At 45.3% G+C, this 24,087-nt stretch overlaps 3 protein-coding genes across 5 annotated transcripts in view; 1 reads left to right on the plus strand and 2 right to left on the minus strand.

Moving 5' to 3' along the window:
• Positions 1 to 2,660: 2,660 nt before the first annotated feature.
• On the minus strand, positions 2,661 to 19,070 carry rad54b (RAD54 homolog B). The gene is given in 17 exon segments (XM_015950466.3): positions 2,661 to 3,055; positions 3,126 to 3,323; positions 3,411 to 3,477; positions 4,789 to 5,050; positions 5,132 to 5,295; positions 5,386 to 5,676; positions 5,761 to 5,900; positions 5,992 to 6,112; positions 6,191 to 6,257; positions 6,259 to 6,272; positions 6,479 to 6,704; positions 6,789 to 6,951; positions 7,024 to 7,317; positions 7,437 to 7,670; positions 17,196 to 17,391; positions 18,259 to 18,438; positions 18,963 to 19,070. Coding segments are annotated over 16 exon segments (2,808 nt in total). The 5' UTR covers positions 18,406 to 18,438; positions 18,963 to 19,070; the 3' UTR covers positions 2,661 to 2,831.
• Positions 10,718 to 17,166, minus strand: LOC107379631 (fibrinogen silencer-binding protein). The gene is made up of 2 exons (XM_015950468.3): positions 12,968 to 17,166; positions 10,718 to 11,572 (listed from the first exon to the last, which is right to left on the minus strand). The coding sequence occupies exons 1-2, from the start codon at positions 13,372 to 13,374 to the stop codon at positions 11,023 to 11,025; spliced, it is 957 nt and encodes a 318-aa protein (XP_015805954.3). The 5' UTR covers positions 13,375 to 17,166; the 3' UTR covers positions 10,718 to 11,022.
• A 7-nt stretch (positions 19,071 to 19,077) lies between the features above and the next one.
• The window catches only part of rnf41l (ring finger protein 41, like), a 5,187-nt gene continuing 177 nt past the window's right edge, over positions 19,078 to 24,087 (plus strand). The window contains exons 1-7 of one of the 3 annotated variants that reach the window (XM_054741184.2): positions 19,078 to 19,889; positions 19,959 to 20,171; positions 20,242 to 20,381; positions 20,632 to 20,658; positions 22,409 to 22,565; positions 22,646 to 22,766; positions 22,853 to 24,087. The exon at positions 22,853 to 24,087 is cut by the window's right edge and continues 177 nt beyond it. In XM_054741184.2, the coding sequence (XP_054597159.1) occupies positions 19,966 to 20,171; positions 20,242 to 20,381; positions 20,632 to 20,658; positions 22,409 to 22,565; positions 22,646 to 22,766; positions 22,853 to 23,230 (1,029 nt within the window). In that variant the 5' untranslated portion in view covers positions 19,078 to 19,889; positions 19,959 to 19,965 and the 3' untranslated portion in view covers positions 23,231 to 24,087. The remainder of the gene's footprint in view (positions 19,890 to 19,958; positions 20,172 to 20,241; positions 20,382 to 20,631; positions 20,659 to 22,408; positions 22,566 to 22,645; positions 22,767 to 22,852) is intronic. The other 2 variants (XM_070551872.1, XM_015950469.3) reach the window with 2 other exon arrangements.

The following is a 24,087-nucleotide window of genomic DNA, read 5'->3' on the forward strand; positions in this document are numbered from 1 at the left end:
GGATTTGGAGAAGGCTTATGACCGTGTCCCCAGGGGCACCCTGTGGGGGACGCTCCAGGAGTATGGGGTGGGTGGCTTTCTGTTAAGGGCCATTCAGTCCCTTTACCAGAGGAGCGTGAGTTTGGTCCGCATAGCCGGTAGTAAGTCGGACCTGTTCCCAGTGAGGGTTGGACTCCGCCAGGGCTGCCCTTTGTCACCGGTTCTGTTAATCACTTTTATGGACAGAATTTCTAGACGCAGCCATGGTGTGGAGTGTGTCGAGTTTGGTGGCAGGAGAATCTCGTCTCTGCTTTTTGCGGATGATGTGGTCCTCCTAGCTTCATCCAGCTCTGACCTTCAGCTCTTGCTGGGTAGGTTCGCAGCCGAATGTGAAGCGGCTGGGATGAGGATCAGCACCTCCAAATCTGAGACCATGGTTCTCGACCGGAAAAGGGTGGCTTGCCACCTCCGGGTCGGGGGAGAGGTCCTACCTCAAGTGGAGGAGTTTAAGTATCTCGGGGTCTTGTTCACGAGTGAGGGTAGGAGGGATCGGGAGATCGACAGGCGGATTGGTTCGGCGTCTGCAGTGATGCGGACGCTGAGCCGATCTGTCGTGGTGAAGAGGGAGCTGAGCCAGAAAGCCAGGCTCTCGATTTACCGGTCGATCTACGTCCCAATCCTCACCTATGGTCATGAGCTTTGGGTAATGACCGAAAGAACGAGATCGCGGATACAAGCGGCCGAAATGAGTTTCCTCCGTAGGGTGGCCGGGCTCAGCCTTAGAGATAGGGTGAGGAGCTCGGACATTCGGGAGGGACTCGGAGTAGAACCGCTGCTCCTCCGGATCGAAAGGAGCCAGTTGAGGTGGTTTGGGCATCTGGTCAGGATGCCTCCTGGACGCCTCCCCGGGGAGGTGTTTCGGGCATGTCCTGCCGGCAGAAGGCCCCCGGGTCGACCCAGGACATGTTGGAGAGGTTACATCTCCAATCTGGTCCGGGAACGCCTTGGGGTCCTGCCGGAGGAGCTGGTGGACAAGGCCGGGGAGAGGACGGCCTGGAGCTCCCTAGTTGGGATGCTGCCCCCGCGACCCGGACCCGGATAAGCGGAGGAAGACGAAGACGAAGACGAATTCAATGCCGTTCAGCGAGTCTCAAATTAAAATTTGGGCATCTTACTGTAAAAAATATACCATTAATGTAAAAAAGAAATTCTAAATGAACTATGTTCACATCCAGAATCAAACCCAGGTCTTCTGCATGGGAGTCAGACATCTTACAAGGTGAGCTACACTCCAGTAACATTCACAGTATCTGTAACTTTTATATCCTTGATGACAGCTGAAACAACGTCAAACCAAAGAACGGTTCGGAGTGAAAATGGCTATTTTGTTGCTAATTAGCAGGAAATATCTAGAAGAAAGTTCTACAGAAAGTAGCTAAGGGTCCTCAGAAATGTAGCTAGCTTTGTCACTAGGCGTTAGGAACAGCGACAAAGTGGCACTGCCTCTCTCTCTGCTGCTAAAGCTACGGATAGCAAATGCTACGGGCGATGCCTGAGCGTGAACGCGCATGAAGCAGCCTGCTCGACCCGAGCATCTCTCTTTTTCTGTGATTTTACAGAAAAACAGGCAATCACAGTAAAAATGCCAGGGCTCATTCTACAGGACCAGGGCATTGCAGAAGAATGTATGAAGAAGACATTTATTATTTCTATACATGTTTTGGCTGTCACACTTCCATAATGCCCCTTTAAAGAAGCTTGGGCTGCATGGATGGTAGCAACTCTGCTTAGCTCCTTTGATTAAAACTTTTTGGCAGTGATTTGGTTTACTGATTATTGTGCTTAAATAAGGAAAACTATGATGCAAAAGATCATAAACGTTAAAACTGATTGAGGAAAGCACAAACACACATACACACACAGACAGACACATGCCTTTACACACACAGAAACATGCACGTGCCTTTACACACACACACACTACATGCTGTAACTCCCACGCAGCAGCTTTGTGTTGAAGGGCATGAACAGACCAGTGTTATCCAAAATAACAGACTGAGGAGTTTGCAGCATGGCCGACATCTAAAAGCCAGCAGAGTCACTGAAAGCTAACGTGTCGCTGAATAACAAACCGCGACATTAATGCACAATTCAAGCCGCGAGCACCCAGGGCCATCGACTGCCTTCGACTCTCACTCACTCACTCTCTCTCTCTCTCTCTCTCTCTCTCTCTCTCTCTCTCTCTCTCTCTCTCTCTCTCTCTCTCTCTCTCTCTCTCTCTCTCTCTCTCTCTCTCTCTCTCTCTCTCTCTCTCTCTCTCTCTCTCTCTCTCTCTCTCTCTCTCTCTCTCTCTCTCTCTCTCTCTCTCTCTCTCTCTCTCTCTCTCTCTCTCTCTCTCTCTCTCTCTCTCTCTCTCTCTCTCTCTCTCTCTCTCTCTCTCTCTCTCTCTCTCTCTCTCTCTCTCTCTCTCTCTCTCTCTCTCTCTCTCTCTCTCTCTCTCTCTCTCTCTCTCTCTCTCTCTCTCTCTCTCTCTCTCTCTCCTACTGATGCAGGAAAACAGGCTCTAGTCTAAAGGATCGTGCCTTTTATATGGGAAATAAAACAACTGCAGTCATAAATACCCCGCCTACGTTCTCTGTCATGACTGGAGAAAACTCCATAAAAGTTTATTTTACGAACACTCCTTTAGAAAAACATTTATTTTTAGAAATTTTACATTAAATTACATCAAATAAGTAAAGAAAAATGGGAAAAGTTTAGGTTACGACTGAAGATTTCTCTATTAAACACTGTTGGAAATGGCATTGTGTGGGAAAATCATGAAGAATCCGAACAAAAATGCAGCGAAGTGTTTACTGGGACGCGTGAGAGACGGTGGTCTGGAAGGCGAAGGAGATGTGGCTTCGTGCGTGATCGAGGTACAGGTCTGAGAAGGTGTGTGTGTCACCAGAGAAGTGTCTCCACTGCATGAGCTCAGACATACTCAGAGGCTTCTGTGCCGCCCCCCTACGGTCACCTTGACGACCGAGCTGGCACGGTCTATCAGAGACAGGCTCCGCCTCTTCCACCACCACATCTGAGGAAGACGAGAGAAGTGAGGGATTTGCAGGAAAAAGGCTGTAGCCTTGGCGTGTCCACGAGCTTACCGCTGACTGAACCGTCCGTGCTGCAGCCACAGGTCAACAGGTCGTGAGTCAAACACGGCGTGTCGGACAGGCTGAAAAGATCCTGGAGTTCGTTGGTGGAGAAGCTTGTGTGCTCCGCCCCTTTTCCCAAATCAACCACAGTCCCCGATAGCCCCTGTTTGGACACCTGCCTCTGGAATATGCGCTCCTCGATCGTGCCTGAGATGCATTTACACACACACGTGAGACCAAACCGCAGACAACAAGTTAAACTCTGACTCCTTTCTACTGCTTTTGTCTTCTTGCCTGCAGTGAGGAGACGGTAAATGTGCACCGTCTTTTTCTGTCCATCTCTCCACACTCGAGCCATGGCCTGGACAGCACAGCAGGAAAAAGCTCAGAGGAAGACAAATTAGCAGACTGCCATCTAGTGGGGGGGGGCACACGAGAGCTTTTTGACTTATTTTAGTGAAACAGAGAAAAACAAAATGATTTGCTGTTTCAGCGTTTTAACAGCAAACCCCAGAGATCTACAGATAGAACAAAAATAGAAAGTTTTCTAATCTGCATGTGGGGTCCGTCGTGGTTTTAAATAAACAAAATCAAGATTTCACTTCAGTTCTGTCCTTTCAAATGTTCTACTAAACGTCTGTTGGTAAGACGGACCTAGAATGTGGACTGGAATATTTTATTTGACTTATCTTAAGCCTTTATTTCATTTATAATATATATTTATACAACTACACATTATTATTATTTGTTCAAAATAATGTTTGTTTTTTTATGTTTCTGAGATCCCACAAATCTGGAATAGCTAGGTGAAATAAATACACACCAAATAATATCTCAGGTTAAAATTTAGGATTCAATTTATGATCGAGTCCACACAATCATAAAACGATGCTTTGTCAAGTTAAACGGGCATTTTCTGTAGTTTGGATGCGGTTACCGGTAAGATAAACGAGCTAAAGGACAGTACATTAGCCTCTGTTATAAGACAGACCATCGCGTCATTACAGAGCGATAAATCTGAATTCGTGGGTCTCGTAAACGCGGCATGGAGCAAAGGGGAAAGGTGATAAAACTCGATTCTGATGCGCTTAGCCTCGTAGTGATATTGCCGCATGAGCCCATCGCCATGACGGCTAAATGCGCGTCAGCCCCGCTAATCCCTTTGGAGCGACTGTGGGAGGCCCCGCCCCCGAAAAAGAGGGTGGTTGCGTTAGTCACGTGTACTGCGCGCCGAGTGCCGGCCGGAAGGAAAGCTGGCTGGACGGACGCGGAGACCATGGAGCTTTTGGTCGTGCGAGCGGACGAACAGATTAGTCGCCTTTTTACGGGGACGGTGAGAGACAGCCAGCTGTTCGACAGAGTGGTGAAAACACCGGCTGAGCGTCAGGCGGGACAAAAAGCAGGTCACATCAAAGCTAAAGGTCCTGAAAAAGGAATTTCATCAGTTTGACGTGTCTTCCGTCTGACGCTGAATGCGCGACCCTGTACTTCTCATGCGGGGGGGGGCCGCCCAGCGACCTCCCTATATCCCGTCTTGGTTGGAGAGGTGCCTGATGGCCAAAACCCTCCCCAGGGTGCCGCGGTAAATCCCGTTATGCAAACGCTCTGATCCTGTAAAAACAGCTATAGTCACTTTGATAAGAACATTTATTACGGTACAGGTGAGTCTCACCTGGATGTCGTTGGCAGGGTTCCAGTCGATGTCGTACAAGACCAGATGGGAAGCGCCGATCAGATTAAGCCCCACCCCGCCTGCTTTAGAGCTCAGCAGAAACAGGAAGTTCTGCGAGTAGGGACTGTTAAAACTGTCGACCAGTCGCTGTCGCTGGCTGGTGGGGGTGTGGCCATCCAGCCGACAGAATGTGTAGCCCATGTGTACGCACAGGTCCTGGAGCAAGTCCAGAGTCTGAGTGTAGTTCGACACCAGAACCACCCTGCAGGGACACGCATGTTAAACCAAGAGATGTTCGGCGTGTAGAGCGTGTGAACGTACACACACACACACACACACACACCTGTCTGAAGGGCTGAGCTGTCTGATTGCACTCAGCAGGTCTGAAAGAACCATCAGTTTTCCAGAATCAGCGGTACTGAATCCTGCAGAAGAGAAGGATTCTGGGAAGAGATCTGCAAGGCCCTCATATAAAGAACTCTCCACATTTCCACGGTCCGTTCTCTCCTGCCAAACAACACAAATGCAGCCAAATCTTAAAAATACCAGCCGTGTGTAACGTTTTCTCACTGATAATCAGATGTGCCATTCCTGAACCTTCATGGTGATGTGGAGCAAACCAGGATGGTTACAGAGCTTCTTCAGTGCAGTGATGCAGGCCAGGTGTGTGTTGGTCTGACCCGAGCCCTGAAGGCAGGTCCTGAAGACTCGGTGGCAGAGCAGGTGCTTGTACAGGTGCTGCTGCAGAGGAGACAGCTCACAGAACAAGGTCCAGTCCAGACGAGGCGGCAGGTAGCGGTTGATGATCTCTTGCGTCCTCCTCAGAATGAACATGCCGGTGAGGCGGGAGAGTTCAGTCGCTCGTTCCTCTCCCAGAACTCTCTCCTCCTTTAGACAGCAGCAGACACAAGACACGAGTTAAAACTGCTTCTGCGACAGAAGATCATAAACGAGGGACAAAAGGTGGTACACCTCTGTGCAGGATGGCTGTCTGGAGCAGAGAATGGGCTCCTCATACACTTTTCTGTACGCAGTGGCTGACCCAAGAATCCCCGGGTTAACAAACTCGATAATAGCGTAGAACTCCTGCAGGTCGTTTTGGACGGGCGTCCCTTACAATAAAGAAAGGAAGCTAGCTATGAATCCCCTCATCTCAGAAAAGCTGTTTCCTTCTGATTTAGCCGTTACTTCAGCTCCACGTACCTGTGAGAATGACTCGACGCTGACAGGTGAGGCTGCTGAGAGCAGATGATGTTTTAATGCTGCTGTTCTTCAGCCGGTGACCCTCGTCACAAATGACGAGACCAAACTCCACTTTCTGCACCTGAGAGTTAAAGATAAAGATGACACTCGTCTCTTCAACGCACACTTGAGCGAGCGACGCAAGGTGAAGCTACTGAACCTGCTCCAGGCAGCGCAGCAGCATTTCATAGCTGATGACAAGAACGTTGTGAAGAGGAGACGACACAATCCACTCTGTGCTCCTGAACAAAATGTTAAAGATTAAGAATTTATTTGTGCTAAAAAGTCATTTTGTTATTTACAGTATTTCAGAAATTTGCTCAAACTGACCGAAGAGACAAATGATAAAGGATAAAAGTACAAGTAAAAATAAATTCTGATCAAGAGGAAATGTCCCTTCTTCTTGCCCTAAACTAAAAGATAAACAAACGTCCTCTCATCTCCAAACCTGATCCACGGTAAAAACGCTGATTCGCTCACGACCCAGCCACTTGGTGAACTCTGCTTTCCAGTTCTGCACAAGGCTGCCAGGTGTGACCACAAGAACACGCCTCACAACTGGTTTCCCACCATAAGGTCCCTGTTTGAGCAGCGTCCAGGCCAGGGACACGCTCTGAAGGGTCTTCCCCAGTCCCATCTCGTCAGCCAGGATGGCACCGTAGCGGCCCGCAGCTCTGAAACAGACACGCACGAAAGATCGCTCAGCATTCACAGCAGAAGTGGTGATTTTTTAAACACCTCCGATTAGAAAGAGTCACCTCATGCCCATAACACACTCGTAGAGGAAGAGGAGGCCCTCTCTCTGGTGGGGTCGCAGGTGTGTGGTCAGGTGTGTGTCGACAACTACATCAACTACAGGAAGTGCTGCTTTATTGTGAAGCCACTGGTGGTTGGAGGAGGGGCGGGGCATCACTAGAGCACCTAAAAATGACGACTTTAACGTGAGAAAATCCAACTCCCAGAAGGAAGAAGATCCCGATGTAGTCTACAGACCTGGAGCGAGCGGGTTGTGACGAGGACGGCAGGTTTGCTCCTCCTCTGGCTTGGGCTCTGGACGCCCTGCTCGCCCCAACGTTGTAGGGGGGAAGAACGGTTTGGAGGCCGAGCCAAGAGGTGGAGCGGGCTTCGTAGCAGACTCTGCTTGATCTGTTTGGATGTCCTGGAAACAACGGCCCTTGGCAAAGTCGTCAGCAGAAATAACTCCCATCACCTCCACCTCTTTTCCTCCGATCATCAGCATTTCTCCCTCAGACAGCGAGGCCAGCTGCGACACCTTGTAGCCACTTCCTAGAGCACAAACATGTTGCCAGGACGATCTAAACGGTTCTGTGGTCAGACCTCTAAAAAAATTAAGTAAAACAATGAAAGTTTAAGTTTACGCTAAACAACTAAAACTTTGCCATCACCCTTTCCAATGTCCTTCCCTTCCATATCTTTGAGCGAGACGGAGCGTCCTCTTGTGATCAGTACTGCATCGCCCTCCCAGCGCTTGTGTTTCTTCTTACTGGCCTTACACCAAACCACACTGAAGTAACGAACTCCATCCTTACTGCAGGCGGAGTCTGAACCTGCAGCTCCAGAAGCACGATGCTGAGGCGTCTGAAGATCTCCACGAGTCAATGTGGGACTTTGGTTTCTTCCTGCAAGGCAAAATTGTAAAGGAAATTGGTTGAATGTGTAATAAATATCAAACAGAATGCAAGTTAGAGAAGTGGCCAGCAGAGGTCGCTGCTGCTTAAAGTCTTTAAACTCAGCTGAAACATAAATGGAGCCTCCTTCCCTCAAACTAAAAATAAACAACCTGTCAAGGCAAAATCAAATGATTAACGTCATCGTTTGAACTCTTTACCGGCTCAAGACAGAAATTCAGGTTTATTAACAACATTAATTTTAATAAAAATAACATGAAGATAAACTGTAAAACAAATCAACACTTGTACACAAACACAATTCATGGCAAACTCACAATGACCAACAATTACACCAAATGGTAACTAGCAGTATTCCCTTTTTTCTTTTACCAAACTACCAGTTAAACAACAACTGAGTCCCTGAACACAACTTTTTAAATTGTTTAAAGATCTCATTTATGCTCGAGTTAAAAAGTTGCCGAGGTCTCTCATGTCAATGAATGCCTTGCGAGTTGTTTTCTTTTAGCTCTCTCTCCTGTTTAAAGAGCAAGTCACCCCCTACCAGAGTATTACTCTGCTCCCACTTCCTGTTTGAAAAAATGCAACAAATCCTGTTGCCTAGCAGACCGAGAGGGCGGAGCCGCTAACAAATACACACACACAGGCTCACAACGACATTGTGACATCATATGGTACCGGCTAACGTTCTAGGGTACCTCTTAGCCAATAGCGATGGCAGATTTAAATTCAAATGCAGTGCAGAGTTTTTACCTGACAACGGCACAACACTGACAGTTTTAGGCAGAAGATTAAAAGTTTAAATAAAATGCACTAAAGTGCAAAACTACTGACGACACGTGTCTGCAGCACGATTAGACACACATTTATGTAGTTTATCAGGAAAAAAGGTTGATATGGGGGTGACTTGCTCTTTAACTCATTCGCTGCCAGCGTTTCTCACCGTTTTTTTAAGAGTGACAGAACGTTGCGCGCTAGGACGATGTCGACGCCAAAACAACCAAAACAAAGCGGAGACTCACCTCTTACGTCAGGAAGAATCCACGTGTTTCGAGCGTTATCCGTTCTTTCATAATCCGTTGTCAAATTGTGATCGGCAGACGCTTTTCTGGTTCGCGCCTCACTTTTTTTTTTTACAGGAACGGCCCAAAACGATCTCCTAACACATGGATTTTCTGCTTCCTGGTCATGTCACGTGTGACTTACGCGGATGAAAACACCAAATGCTAAAAATGCTAGCATAATATACTATTAATAGCGCCCAAAGCAAATGGGATTAGTTTTGGTTCGGAGTTGGTGCTCGTGTCACAAGCAGGTGTTGTGCTGTTTTCTGCAACCATCAGATTCTGTGACTCGAGGGGGGAGGCTGAAAAACAGGGTCAGAGCTTTGGATTGTTATTTGTTTTTTCAAGATTTTGCTTGAACGGCTTTTTCCAAGATAAACTACTGCACCTTTAAAATCAATGACATGTAATGACCAACAGCAATGCAACTCTTCCGCTGCCTTCAGTCACAAAACTCAGAAAACTGTAAAAAGTATTTTCTTGGGGAAAATGCACCATCAATGCTTCATCTCCACAGATGACACAAGCCTGAATGTGTTCCTCTATATGGTGGAGTTAGACGCCTCCGGGCGTCTCCCTCACAAGTGCGATCGCAAGCCAAAGTGGGGGAGGCCACGAACGATCGTTTTCCCTGTGATGTAGAGACTGGATTTTTACGGCCCAATTATGGCTGAAGTAAATTTCAATGTTCAGCCTTCATATTCAACTCAGTGACCGATCGCATTTCAAAAAGAACAAATATTACGTGGTTCCTCAACTTATAAAACATGTAGAACATAACCCATCATGGCAGTGAGTCGTGTACTGGTTGTATGAATAAATAAGTTGTTTTCTGTGTGGGGGGAAAAAAAGTTCTGGCGCTCCTGTTTCAGGGAGCAGAAGTTAGTTGGAGTGGGGGGGCTGAAAACTGCTGGATTTCTAGGTTTACTCATTAACATTCATGATATGCAAACGACTTGTCTGATTGGCTAACAGCATATTCACTCCCATTTGTTCTTCTTTCTTGGGTGAAAAATGCAACGCTTATGTGTCATTTCCACAGATAACAAGGCTGAACGTGTTCCGCTATGTTGTGGAGTTTCTCATGCTAATGATTAGCTTCTGCTAGCCTAGACACGCCCTGGATGCTAAATCAACACAGCTGTCTGCTGTCACAAGTCAAAGAGGGCGGGGCCATGAAAACTAATTTTCCCAGCAACATAGACTACATTTACATGCAGCCAATATCCGGGTTATGATCGGGTTAAGGTCGGTATTCGGGTTTCTGAGTTGATCAGAATAACCCGTTTACAAGCATAAATAGAGAAAAGAGTTACCCCTAACTTGCATAACCCGATGTAAATGCGGACGTTGGGGTAGCGTCAGGACGTATGGACTACGTCCAGACGCAATATGCGTCATTTCCGGTTCTTCTCGTTCCGGTATCCGTGAAAACAACAACATGTTTCCCAGTTCGGAAGAGATAGCGACCGCGTTTCTTTGCGCTTCAGTTTCCTCGTCACTCCAAAAGTGTGGTGCTGTGCCGCGACTCGCCATGTTGCTCCCAACTTGTTGTTTCCTTCCGGTGTTCTGGCGCATACAAGACGTCTCGCTACTCAAAAGACCAAGATTCCTTGCGAACAAAGCATGCGCAGAACACACGCTTTGATGGGGATATCCCGGTATGCGTTTACACGACCAAACATTCGGGTTAGAAAAGGGTTACCCCAGGTGTAGTTTTTAAAAACCCGGTTATGAGCATATCCAGGTTTCTGGCGGTGTTTACATGGACCTGCGGAACCGGGTTATTGTGAATATTCGGGTTTTAAAAGGGTTACTGGCTGCATGTAAACGCACTCACAGAAGAGACTGGCTTTCATCGTTTTCCCACCCGTGTCCATTCTGCAACCAATGCGGACGACGGGGGTTGAAAGTTTTTCCACCTGCCACTCAGAGCCACTGATCAGACTTAAAAAAGAACGAGCGAGAGACAGGTTCTCAGTGAACAAATCTTTAAAAATTTAAATTAAACGTGTGATGGTTCGTTCAGCCCAACTGCTCATGACGTGTTGACGTTTTTTCCCCTAATGGGATCTGGTCTGAAACGCTCGTTAACACCGATGTCTATGAATGAAGCAAATACAGTAAACAAGCTAATTATCTAAGTCTATGTGAGGCACTACGTTTGAAAAAATACAAACTTTGCTCTCAAACATGAATCTTGACTGTTCGCCAGAAACAGCAAACGTCGGAGTCCCTCCCTTTGTAAAGGTGAATGTTAGTGTGCGTGTTCTTTCTTTCTATAGAGGAGCTGGCAGCCCGTGTCTCAGTCGAGCTGCCTTTAGCTTCTCCACTTTGATTTTGGCTCTCAGAAGTTCCTCCTCCAGTTCCTGCTTCCTCTTCAGACCCTCCCTCTTCTCCTCCAGGTAGAGAGCAACCTTCCTGTGATTGGCTAACACCAAATCGTGCTCCTCTTTAACCAGGTGAAGAGGACGACACCTGTCTGACTCATGGTGAGGGTAGAAGTCTCCTGAGTAGTCGTCGTGCTGTAGCGGCAGCGGCGATGCAGAGAGGGCGATGTTAACGGACGACGGAGAGGGAGACAGGGACGCTTCATAGTTGTGGGTGCTACTTAGATCCTGCTCTTGCTCTTGCACCCCATCCACCCCTGGCCCTGTGTGTGAGGGGACGATGGGGAGTTCTGGCGGTGGTTTTACATCTTCTACAGGGTCCAGCTGATGGACAACCTCATGAGGGGTACTTGGAAGAGCTACAGAGTAATCCTGGACTCCAGCCAGGGAGGAGCTGCTGCCAGGATGCTCGGCAGGAGAGTTGTGCTTGTAAATTAACCTGAAAAAGGGCAAAAGAGGAAGATTTGTAAACTGGAGTGTGTGCTTATAATCAAAATAAGTCAAATGACAGATAAGTATAACGAAACATTTTGCTCCCATATCTTACTCTTCATAGCATCATGTAACTAAATACAAGACGGCTCTCCCTTGCCCTGCCTCCAACACGCCTCCATCTTAATAGGATAGATTATCCAGAGTTATCTCTGTAGTTATGCTGCTATAGGCTTAGACTGCTGGAGGATACACTGACCACTTTTCACACTCTACTGCTTTCTTCTACAATCTGCTCTTTAACTGTATTATTTTCTGAAATTTCAGCTGTTAACTTTATTTTCTCTCTAAGTGTTTTTCTCCCCAGAAGAAGCTACAATGATGTTCTGCTGAGCTGTGGTGGCCTCGTGGAGGGGGCCATCGTCTAGCACACTGCTGCTAACCACTTAAACATTCTCCCTCTCCTGATAATAACTTTTTACTCTCTTTGACGTTGGATGTGCTACTGCTAGTTTACCCGTTTAATTATAGATCCACTAGGATAAATACAATAAAGTTTATCTCTCACCTAATAGAATATTTACTAAGAAATCACAATATAACTATAGACACTTTACTTGTCTCTGTCTGTCTGTCTGTCTGTCTGTTTGTCTGCGTGCATGCGTGCGCGTGTGTGTGCGTGCATGCGTGTGTGTGTGTGTGTGTGTGTGTGTGTGTGTGTCTGCTCTGTCTTCTCGATCCCCAGTGAGTCGTGGAGGATGGCTGCTTATACTGAGCCAGGATTCTCTGGAGGTTTCTTCCTGTTAAAAGGGAGTTTTCCTCTCCACTGTCGCCTTATGCTTGCTTAGTATGAGGATTGCTGTATATGCTTGATGCAATTTGCTGGGTTCCTTATATAGGAAACATTATTTCTGATTGGCTTAATGAACTGACCTGAATTGGAATGTTTATTATGTGAAGTGCCTTGAGACGACTCTTGTCGTGATTTGGCGCTTTATAAATAAACTTGAATTGAATTTACTATTTCATAGTTGTCTGGCCTCGTTAACGGTGAAATTCTTAGATCTGCTGTCAGTCACAGCCTCATCTATACGAAGACCCTCTACCTGCCTTGTTACGCGTGTATTTTTGGAGTAAACCGTTAAAACTGAAGATTAATTGGTGATACTAAACAGTGACTTAGGTTTATTTGATCTGATCGAGATCAAAACTAAGTTAGAAAAGCAAACTGTGAATAAGAATAAAGAAAACTTGTAGAACGCCATTAATTTTTCTGTTATCAGTGATGCTGAGATGCACATTTCAGAGCCAAGTGTGTGTGTGTGTGTGTGTGTGTGTGTGTGTGTGTGTGTGTGTGTGTGTGTGTGTGCGTGTGTGCGTGCTGACAAGTCTAACACTGTACCTGCGTAGAACCTGGTCCTTCTCGTGTATGGGCACATGGTGAAACAGGTGAGGGATCATCTCCATAATCCTCCTGGTTGGCTCTGAGATGCTCACTCTGTACTCTGGCTGGGCGTGTCTCCTCTGCATCACTTCCTGTTTGGCTGACTCCTTCAGCCTCTTGTAGAGAGTCCTGAGGCCCTGAGCGGTCCTGTGGGGCCTGTCCCCTCCCAAAGCGTTGTACTGCTCTGCGATGGTGTCCCAGCACTTGTTCTTGTCCACGATGACGGCGTGTTTGTTGGTGTGCTCCTCCAGGATGCGGATGTGAGGGCGAACCAACTTCAACAGGTCCAGCTTCTCAGAGAGGGTGAAGTTGGAAGAGCGAGCTTTGCCCACCATGCTGGACAGAAACACCGCGCTGGACGCCATCCTATAGCATAGTGGACCACCACAGTCCCAGTCAGGCCTAGGACCCTCTCTCAGTGGCTCCTCACTTTGCTCAGCTGCCTTTTCTTTCTGTTTTATCCCCTCTGCTCTCTTTTGATCCACGATGGCACAAAGGCCTAACTCTAATTTATGACTAAATGGCTCTCTCCTTGTCCAGATCCATCACTGGCTATGAACTGTGGCTACAAACTCTGGTCCTGGGTCCTCTCACAGCTACGCTGAACCAAGAAAAACTGGCAGTGCTGCTTACAATAAGAATCAGGCTTAACTAGGCCAGCCTCGTTTAGGCCCCCGCCTACCGAGGAGGGCTTTGGATGAATTCCTCTCAGCTTAGGCTGACGTAGCTAAGCCGCTTAAGTCCAGCCCGACCTACTTTCAGCTCGGTCTCTCTAAACCAAACCAAGCACAGCAGCAGCACCATGTCTGCTGCTGACTGTGAACGGACACGACAGAAGCTGAGATGTGTTTTCACCAACAACCAGGAGGAAACTGTACAGCTGCACGGGAGCCCGCATCGGGTCCGCTCGGATTCATTCACCTGAAGCAGGGCGACTGTGTGAAATAGTGCTGGCTTAACTAAATGAGCGGGGGAGGGGGCAGGGCGCACTGCGCATGCTCGTAGAGGACTATGGAAGCCAGTCAAATTAAATCTCAAGTCTGCGTCGACCTAATATCAACACAGCGCGTGCTCAGGTCACGTGAGGATACACGAGCCGAACCGACGCGAGTTTTCATCAGCCCGCCTGAGCCCGCATTCATCCACAGCCCACATGCTGCAGTCCTTCGTCTGGACCCTGAACGCATCATTCGTGCAGTAAACAGACGCGCCGCGCAAGAGCAAAACGGCGTCTGTCGCCAGAAATCTCCCGAACATGTGCTGCTGAGGCTGGGACAAATCCCAGAGTGAGGATCCGTGTGGGAGAACCAGACCACGTCTGTCTCACACTCCTCCGATGTACTAGATTTAGATCCGGAACCGGGTCTTCAGGCCGCAGACTTTCCTATATTTAATGTTATTTTGGCAGAAGCTAGTGAGAGATGATCCATTGAATCACCACATGAAGAAAAACAAATACTTTTTTCTTTAAAATATAAATTGCTCTCATTACTTCTCACTCTAAATCACTCAAACATATTTAAGTACATTTCAGATTATAGCCAAACACGTTTTTATTTTAATGCTTCAAACATTTGTATTGTGTGTTCACCTGGCAGACCGTTTACATCCATAGAAACTCCAGTGAAGCTAGTCAAAACAAGCCAGTTTGGAGCCTTTTATTGCTTTTATTTAGTTGATTTGACAGTAAAATGGTTTTAGCTTGCTGCGTGGTCGGCTGCACTAACAGACAAGGATGTAAACTCAATTCGTTTTTTCTTTTTAATAACTTTGATGGAGACTGAGGACGGAGATGAACAGCAGTGATCAATCCAGAGGGGTGAATGTAGGCAAAGTCAGCAGCATGTTTACATCGGTGAACAGCTGCAGAGAACGTAAGCTAACGTTGGTAAGCTAGCTAGCATACCGCTAGATGCGCTACTTCTTCTGTTAACTGAACTGGGCATGAACTAGTGGAAGGAATGCTGGAGGAGTTTTGTTTTTGTTTTGATCACAAAAACAATTTCAGGCTCTACTTTTCCCTTTGTTTAGTAATCGTGTCGCTCACTGTTTACATGCTTTTGCCGTCCACCATGGTGGACCCACGTGATTAGGTGACGTCGGTGCAAAGGTCGATAAATAACTTCAACGGTTCCGTTTTCTCATTAATCTCCTGAAATTCAGATGAAGTGTCCCTCAGATTAAGATCAGAAGCCATTTTTACACCCACACACTTGGTCTGGGTACATAAAAATTATTGTGCAGAGCTTAGACTCAGAACGTTGAAGCATAGAAAAAGCATCAAATACTAATCATTACAATTAAACAATAAGGAGCAGTGGGGTCCCTAATCGTTGTGTACTTTATTTACACCTGTATTGGCTTATATTGCACTTTTGGTTGCCATGTATTGTATTAGTAATGATGTATCATTGGGTTTCTGCACATACTTTGTTTTTGTTTTGAGTCATCAGGCAGCACACCCTCAGCGTGTCACTCTTTTTCGTACTCTTATTTTTCTGCTTGCTATTTATCAACATCACCGCTTCTTGTTTCAGGGTATCTGCAGGTTTAAGGGAGCCAAATTTAAGACTTTTTAAGACCTTTTTTAAGGCCACTTTGACCAAATTTAAGCTATTTTTAAAATTAAATTTAAGCTATAATTTCCAGCTATTGCCTGGAACCGGTGCTAACCACGTCGCGAACGTGGGATTAGCCATCCAGTTACCATTACATTTGCACTTCCCCATGGCGCAAGCTCCCACTAGCTTAACCAGCTAACGTGCTCATCTAAAAACAGCCCCCTTTCACAACCAGCTGAATGTGTACGGTTCCGCTTACGCCAACATCGTACACAAAAAATGCTGAACACCAACTAGAAATTCATGAAAATTTTTATAGAAATAAAATAATCTTGTTTATTGGGTCTTTGGTAATTTAAGACCTTTGGAAACTGGATTTAAGGATTATTTGTCATTTTTAAGGATTTTCAAGGCCTTAAATTTGGAAAGGCAAATTTAAGACTTTTTAAGGACCCGCGGATACCCTGTTGTTTAAGATGCTACATAACCCAAAATTCATCTCACTTTGTGTTAAAGAGCAAGTCACCCCCAAATCTGCTTTTTTTCTGATAAACTATATAAATGTGTGTCTAATCGTGCTGCAGACACGTGTAGTCAATAGTTTTGCACTTTAGTGCATTTTAGTTAAAATGTTAATGTTCTGCCTAAAACTGTCAGTGTTGTGCCGTTGTCAGGTAAAAACTCTGCACTGCATTTGAATTTAAATCTGCCATCGCTATTGGCCAAGAGGTACCCTATGATGTTAGCTGGTACCATATGATGTCACAATGTTGTTGTGAGCCTGTGTGTGTGTGTATTTGTTAGCGGCTCCGACTCAGTCTGCTAGGCAACAGCATTTGTTGCATTTTTTCAAACAGGAAGTAATACTCTGGTAGGGGGCGACTTGCTCTTTAAATACCACATTAAAAAAAGATAAAATTAAACTAACAGAAGTACACGTTCAGAGCTGGGTGCTGAAAGGTGACACGTGATTAAATAATCCAGACGTAGATGGTTTATCTGACTTTTTTGTTCAAGAAATATGCAGTGCACTTCCACTAGTTGGCCTGTGGATGGTACCTCACTAACGTCCATTCCTGTGGTTAATGTGCATTTATGCTTATTCTAGAGAGCAGTTTTTAATAGGCTTTACACCTTAAGTGTAAAGAAGTTATACAAGCTAAAAATAGACATTTTATGATCCAGATAACTGGTATGTACAGAAGAGAAACGGTAACAGAAATGAGCAGCAATTTTCCAGAAGTTTCTGAATTATGCAGATTTGTTTGTGTGGATAAAAAAGGTTGTATTCAAAGGTGTGCGGCCCAGTGATTTGAATACGTGTAACAAACAAATCTCATGTTTAGTATAAATGAATAAAAGCAAATACACGATTCAAACCAAAATCATACAGATTCAGTGATGTTTCAACTGATTTTGCACCCGATGCAGACGACAAACATGCAGCAAAAACATTATAAAGTTCACATTTAGTTAATGTTGATGTAGCAGATGTACTCAGATTGACGAGCAAGTAAGAAAATTACCTTAAATGAACTTTTCCCCATTAATGTTTTCCACCTTTCTATTACTAAAGTATCTGTACGAGTAACACTACCAAAGTTGTGAATTATAAGTCATCTCACCTGATAGAGTTTTGTTTTCTGTACAACCTTCTGATCGAGAGCTTGGATCATTTGTTTCTGCTTCATTTTCTTTAATCTCTGTTGCACCGAGAACTCGAGCCAGCGCCTTGGACAAAGCTGGAGAAGTGTGGCTGGGTTTGGGCCTGACATCAAGTGATGTTTTGTTCTCTACTGGTGTCAAAAGACTTTTCTGGATCTAAAAGAAAAGGGAGAATTAGAGATGTGGAATTATGTGAAAACATGATAAATTGATAAGCATACAGATCAGACTATAATACAAATTGATTTTTTTTTTCTCGGAACTGCGCTGCTCTGGGTGGCTACATGTTGGAGTAGCTCTGTTGACTTTATGTAAGTTTTGCCTTTTCTTGGGCATTTTTTCTTCTAGTTTCTCAAGAAAAACTGTATTTTTTGGACATTTTACTTTTCTGTTTCTGGTGCTGTGACGCTTGGAGGATTTTTACTGCCATTTTTTAGCTTTTTTTCACTTTTTGAGCATTTGTTATGATGCGTAACCATGGCAACAAATTTGTTTACAATCGGGAGCAGCTAATTAACATTGGACAGGCTGAAATAATACCTCAACTGAAGCCACAAATCCCAAATGAGCTAAAACGCAAGAAGCGTGGGTGCAGAGCGGGAGCAAAATGGAGACAGAGAAAGAGGAAATTCAAACCATCGCTTCCATCGATCATAACGGGCGATGTGAGATCACTGGCCAACAAGATGGAGGAACTCCAAGCCCTTTCAAGGACTCAGCCAGAGTTTCGGCAGTTTCTGAACCACTGGAGGAGATAACGCAAAGAAGGATTCTCCAGAGAATCAAGAAAATGATGGACAACCCTGAGCATTCTCTTCACAAGACTGTCCGACAACGGAAGAGTGTCTTCAGTCAGAGGGTTCTTCAGTTTGGCTGCAACACTGACCGCTACTGGAGATCCTTCCTGCCAACAGCCATTGTAATATACAACAACTCTTTGATGACTTGATTATTACTACAGCAATCAATTTCCCTCTGGGATTAATAAAGTACTTTTGAATTGAAATGCTGGTAGAAACTTGCCTTATCGGGTGCGTTGTCTAGACTGAGTTTTGAGGCCGAAGGTTTGGATTCTGGTCTAAGAAACAAACCAGTAGCTCCTGGTGGTGCAAAGCGAGGTTTTTTCGTTGCATTGCCCAAAAGCTGACTGGGAGCTGCTGATCGGCGCATTCTTCAGGTGGCAACTCAAAATTGTTATTCAACCTAGAGAGAAAAATTCATGTATCAACAGAGATGTGATGAAATTCATGGATATTTTCCAGCGGCAGAAAAATATTCATTCATTCATGTTTTTCATTCATTTAAAACAGGTCAATTCTAATCAATTTCTGTTGGGCCAGTACAAATATGCAACTCTAATTACTCATGGGTTTCGTATCTGATGAACGTTCGCTTGTCAGATGCCAGAACTTTTATTTTCTGGTTGATAATCTGGCCCAACCACACATTTGTTTTGCATTTTCAAACAATAGATATTTGTCCGATAAGTGCGTTTTCTACCGTAACGTGGTGAAACAGAGCAAACACGACCTTAAACAGATTTAGTTACACGTTAGGGTTTCTGCTTTTATCACTCAAGTCTTCTCAATCCACTGAAGCTACGAACGCACATTAAGCTAGCTCTGACGGGTTAACAAACTACACGTTATTAGCAAACCGCGGCTAACAGCCTTAAAACGGTCTGAACTCGGGTGTGTTTCTGGTGTTACAAGTTGTGTTATACATACCAACACGAGTTTAAAGTGTCATAAAGACGTTTAAGATGAAAAATGTCATCGAAATTCTTACAAATGTATCTGTCCGATTCTGTTTCTCCCGCTGAACGGTTTGCAGAATCTGATTGGTTGAATCCGTCGGAAGGCGTGGCCAAAACCACTAGGGTATGTTTGATTTATACCTCACTATAGCTGATTGCGTTTAATGTACAAACATACTTTACATGATTAACTTTTACTATTATAAATCAATCTCACTTCTTCTCTACATATTCAAAAACACTTATTTTAATGAAAATAGTGGGATGATATTTGTGTGATCATCATGAAACAAAGCGTTCCTGTTTAATTGAGAACTTTTCTAAAAAAAAGTTTTGCTCCTTTTACTTACTGCATTACTTTAAACACTTAAAAGTGCAACATTTGATTCGTGTCCTTGCGTGTTTTGTCCTGACAGAGGCTCATTGCTCTTTAATCCAATCAGGCAGGGAGAGAGTGTAATCCTCGGTAATCCCACATCCAGAGACAAACTAAAAGGGAGAATCCTCAAACACGACTGGTCATTAAAGAGAGATGATCTGTAAAGGCTATGTCACTTTCACAGCCTGAGTTCTCAGGCAGAAACTGAGTCAATCTACTGCAGTTTGAGGGTTTTCGTCTGAATGACTGTTTCCTTTTCTTTTAGTAATTCTGTCCACCTGATCTGTTCCCATCTGACAGCTGCCTGGCTGTATCCTGACTCCTTGTTGTCAAGGAAACCTCTCCCATGGGGACTCTGTGTTGGGGAAGGGCTTTACAGGAGAGCATCTGCTCACTCGGATGGTGTGAAGAGTGAGGATGAAGAAAGGAGAACAGCAGCAGAAAGATAAAAGAGAATTCTTGCAGAGGAACAAGTGCGGTTAAAAACACAAAAGGAAAGGAGTTGGATGAACCCTTCAGGTAGGAATGCTGTCTTAGGAAAACTCATGAATCTTCAGTTAAGCGTTGTAAAACCTACAATCTGTGAAGCTGCAGGATGGGCTTTGATCTGGAGAGGTTTGTGGGTTTTGTGAATGAGGGTCTGCTGTGCTGTGTGTGTCGAGACGTGCTGGAGCGCCCCCTCCAGGCTCCCTGTGAGCATGCCTACTGCAGCTCCTGCATCAGCAGCTGGCTGCTCCATCACCACTCCTGCCCTGAAGACAGGCTGCCGCTGGACCTGAGCAGCCTCAAACCGCTGTACAGGTGCGTCTCTGTAGCTGAGCTGATGCGCTACTCATTCATGTGCAACACCTGAGAGACAGTTTTGTCACAGGTACATGCGTAATGACCTGAACCGCCTGCAGATCCGTTGTGTGAATGCAGAGCAGGGTTGTGGGGTGATCTGCACCCTGGAGAGCCTCCACACACACGAGGATGATTGTGAGTTTGCCTTCATTTCCTGCTCCAACACAGGTAAGAAAACAGTTCAACCCACCGATGTATTGATTCATTTCTACTGATCGTATTCATTTAAATGTGAATTATCTGTGTGGATGCGCATGAAACAAAGGAAACCCGACACCTGTGGGTGAACAACAGGTGGTTCATCTGTAGCCATGGTTACTTTGCAACACGTGCACATGCAAGCTGACAGCTCCCAGAGTCGGAGCTTTCTGTAATCATACATTTATAAGCCTGAATACAGAACGTTTCTCTTCATCAGGTGGAGGGTGCATGCATCACTGTTGTGGTAGGTACAGGTGTGGGTGTGGCTTTTTGCAGTTTCAAGGTTATTACGCTGTTTGGTTGCTGTGATTTTGTCGGGGGTTAAAATGGTTTTGTGAAGAATGAGGGTTTCCTAAATTCTGTCAGTTTCTCTCAGCTCATGTTAGAATTTCAGTCCTTGTGTGTTTTACACAGCGACCATTGTACAGGGTTGCGTTTTATTCTTGTTAATTTTGCATCTCAGTGTGGCAGTGTGTGTCCTGTCACAATGTCCCGATTGATCATGCGCCCTGGCTACTTGGCCAAGGGGACGTCCCTTTGGCTGACTGGTTAGAGCGTATGACTCTCACCCGGGAGTCTGGGGATCGAATCCCGCCCGGGCCCTCCTTTCTCCACCTTGCCACCTAAGTACTATTTCCGTGTGCTTTGTGAACAGTTAAAGAGCAAGTCACCCCCTACCAGATTCTTACTCCACTCCCACTTCCTGTTTGAAAAATGCAACAAATGCTGTTGCCTGCCGAGAGGGCGGAGCCGCCAACAAATACACACACACAGGCTCACAACGACATTGTGACATCATAATGTACCAGTTAACATCATAGCATACCTCTTAGCCGATAGCGATGGCAGATTTAAATTCCAATGCAGTGCGGATTTTTTACCTGACAACCGCTCAACACTGACAGTTTTAATTCAATTCAATTCAAAAATACTTTATTAATCCCAGAGGGAAACTGATTGCTGTAGTAGCTCAGAATAATAATAATAATCAAGTCATCAAAGAGTTGTTGTATATTACAACGGCTGTTGGCAGGAAGGATCTCCAGTAGCGGTCAGTGTTGCAGCCAAACTGAAGAAGCCTCTGACTGAAGACACTTCCATACCATAACATACCGTACCATATTTATTTATAAAGCACCATATCAAAATAGCATGGCAGCTAACCAAAGTGCTGTACATAAAAAAGCCAAATGCTTGACCAAGAAACACAATAAGAACAGGCAAAATATATAAGAACAAAGCATAAATAGTCAGAGATAAAAATTCCTAATAAAAACAATAAAATAGGAGAACAGTTAACAGCACTATAAAAATAAAATAATGCGACCAATAATAAAAACATTTTAATGGTTTAATCATAACAAATGCTCAAAAAGCTAAAAAATGGCAGTAAAAATCCTCCAAGCGTCACAGCACCAGAAACAGAAATGTACAGTGTCCAAAAAAAACAGTTTTTCTTGAGAAACTAGAAGAAAAAATGCCCAAGAAAAGGCAAAACTTATGTATAGTCAACAGAGCCACTCCAACATGCAGCCACCCAGAGCAGCGCATTAGGCAGAACATTTAAATTTTAACTAAAATGCACTGAAGTGCCAAATTATTGACTACATGTGTCTGCAGCACGATTAGACACGCATTTATATAGTTTATCAGCAAAAAAAAGTTGATTAGGGGTGACTTGCTCTTTAAATATTGCAGGAAAAGCAAGCATCATCAAATTGGTTTAGAACAATAATTAATGTTCAAAAATCTACTTTTCTCAGATTTAAACTTTCTACTTCGTTAGAAACTCCTGTGAATTGTGTGTTTTTGAGGTTATGAATGTAAGTAAAGTTACAGCGTGACCGTTATTGCTGCCGTGACGTTGACATCTCCAGATAAACAAAGGAATTTTCTTTCTTTTCCAAAAGTCTGAAAACCAACTTTCTGTTTTGAATGACTCCAGATCTCACGTGTGCACATTTGAATCGGTTGTTGTGACTCTGTCCTCTCAGGCTGCCCTGTGCAGGTAGAGAGGCGGGGCTTGGACGCTCACCTGTCAGAATGTAACTTCCGGAGCAGAGGGTGTGCCAACGGCTGCGGCCACTCTCTCCTCTCCACGAACCAGCATAACTGTGTGGCGGAGTTGCACACCGAGGTGGAGCTGTTGAGGTGAGTTTCCATGACAACAAAACTCAAATCTGACATCAGATTAAATTGTTGATAGGGTGGTATTTTGACTTCATCTGCAGGACGGAGATGCTGTGCAAGGTGGAGGAGGTGAGGCGAGAGATGGAGTCTCGGTTGGACTCACAGAGGAGACACATGGTGCAGAAAGAATCGCAGCTGAAGAACGAGGTGGAGGAGCTTAAGGTGGTTGGTTGGTCTTTCCTTTATTATCTCACTCAGGGAAGCATCTGGTGTTTGGTCCATGTCAGGTAATGAACCCTTCTGTGCAGGGTCAATTATCCAGTGTGATATGCGACATGCGCGCCCTGCTAGGAGCAGAGCGTCTGAGGAGACAGGAGCTGGCTGAAGCAGAGCTGGAAAAGAGAGAGCTGCTGGAGCTCCTCAGGGACCTGCAGCCCACCAGGAGTCCTGCCATGCAGACAGCCAGGGATCAGTCTCAGGGAGGGGAGCAGACATCCAGCTGGGAGGCGCACACGGAGTCGGCACACCATCAGCACAGAGAGGATTTGTTACACTCCTCCTGTTCAACTCAAGCTGCAGGTTCGCCTCCTTCGCCTCAGCTGGGAGACAGAGTCCGTAAGGGGAGCGCTCGGAGTCGGACTCTGGATTCCATCAAGAGGAAGAACCAGGAGGTGACAGTCATCTGAGCACCTGCTGGTCTAGAAGCAAAGTCACATCCTTGTTTCTGAGTAGGAACAGCTAAAATGGTTTTTGGGAAAATTATTTGGTTTTGAAAAAAGTGCGGGTCACTCTGTCCGTGCATCCTTGTCGGCTGAGAAATTCAGAATTTTATATTCATCAGATTTCCACCTAAAACGTCCATTCCTGACTTGATGCTGCTGCAGTCTTTACTTTGTAGAAGAATGGGGACTGCTGATCTTCACACAGGCTTTCTGTAGGAATCTACCTAGCAACATGTGTCAGGGTTAACAGGTGGGAAATGTTCTCATTCAGCTTTTATGTGACAGAACAATTCATACCACCCCAATCAGTCGATCAGTAGAGGATCACAGAAATGACACAAAACAAGCAACGTTACACACACACACACACACACAAATAAAACGGTTGAAAAGTGTGACAGCATGAGAAAAACATGTATTTTTGCAGCCTGATTGAGTTCTGGGCTGTTTATTAGCAGTCGGGTTATTTTTCTCCTGAAGACTTTGTGCTCTTCTGTTAAGATCTATTATTATTATTAACATAATTAATAAATAAATTCGCAGCCGAGTGTGAAGCAGCTGGGATGAGAATCGGCTCCTCTAAATCCGAGACCATGGTCTTGATTCGGAAAATGGTAGAATGCCTTCTCCGGGTCAGGGATGAGGTCCTGCCCCAAGTGGAGGAGTTTAAGTATCTCGGGGTCACAAGTGAGGGAAAGATGGAGCGTGAGATCGATAGGCAGATTGATGCTGCATCTGCAGTGATGCGGGCATTGTACCCGTCTGTCGTGGTGAAGAGAGAGCTGAGTCAGAAGGCGAAGCTCTCGATTTACCGGTCGATC

Source organism: Nothobranchius furzeri, chromosome 5 (genome assembly GCF_043380555.1).
Source record: "Nothobranchius furzeri strain GRZ-AD chromosome 5, NfurGRZ-RIMD1, whole genome shotgun sequence".
Classification (NCBI taxonomy): Eukaryota; Metazoa; Chordata; class Actinopteri; order Cyprinodontiformes; family Nothobranchiidae; genus Nothobranchius; species Nothobranchius furzeri.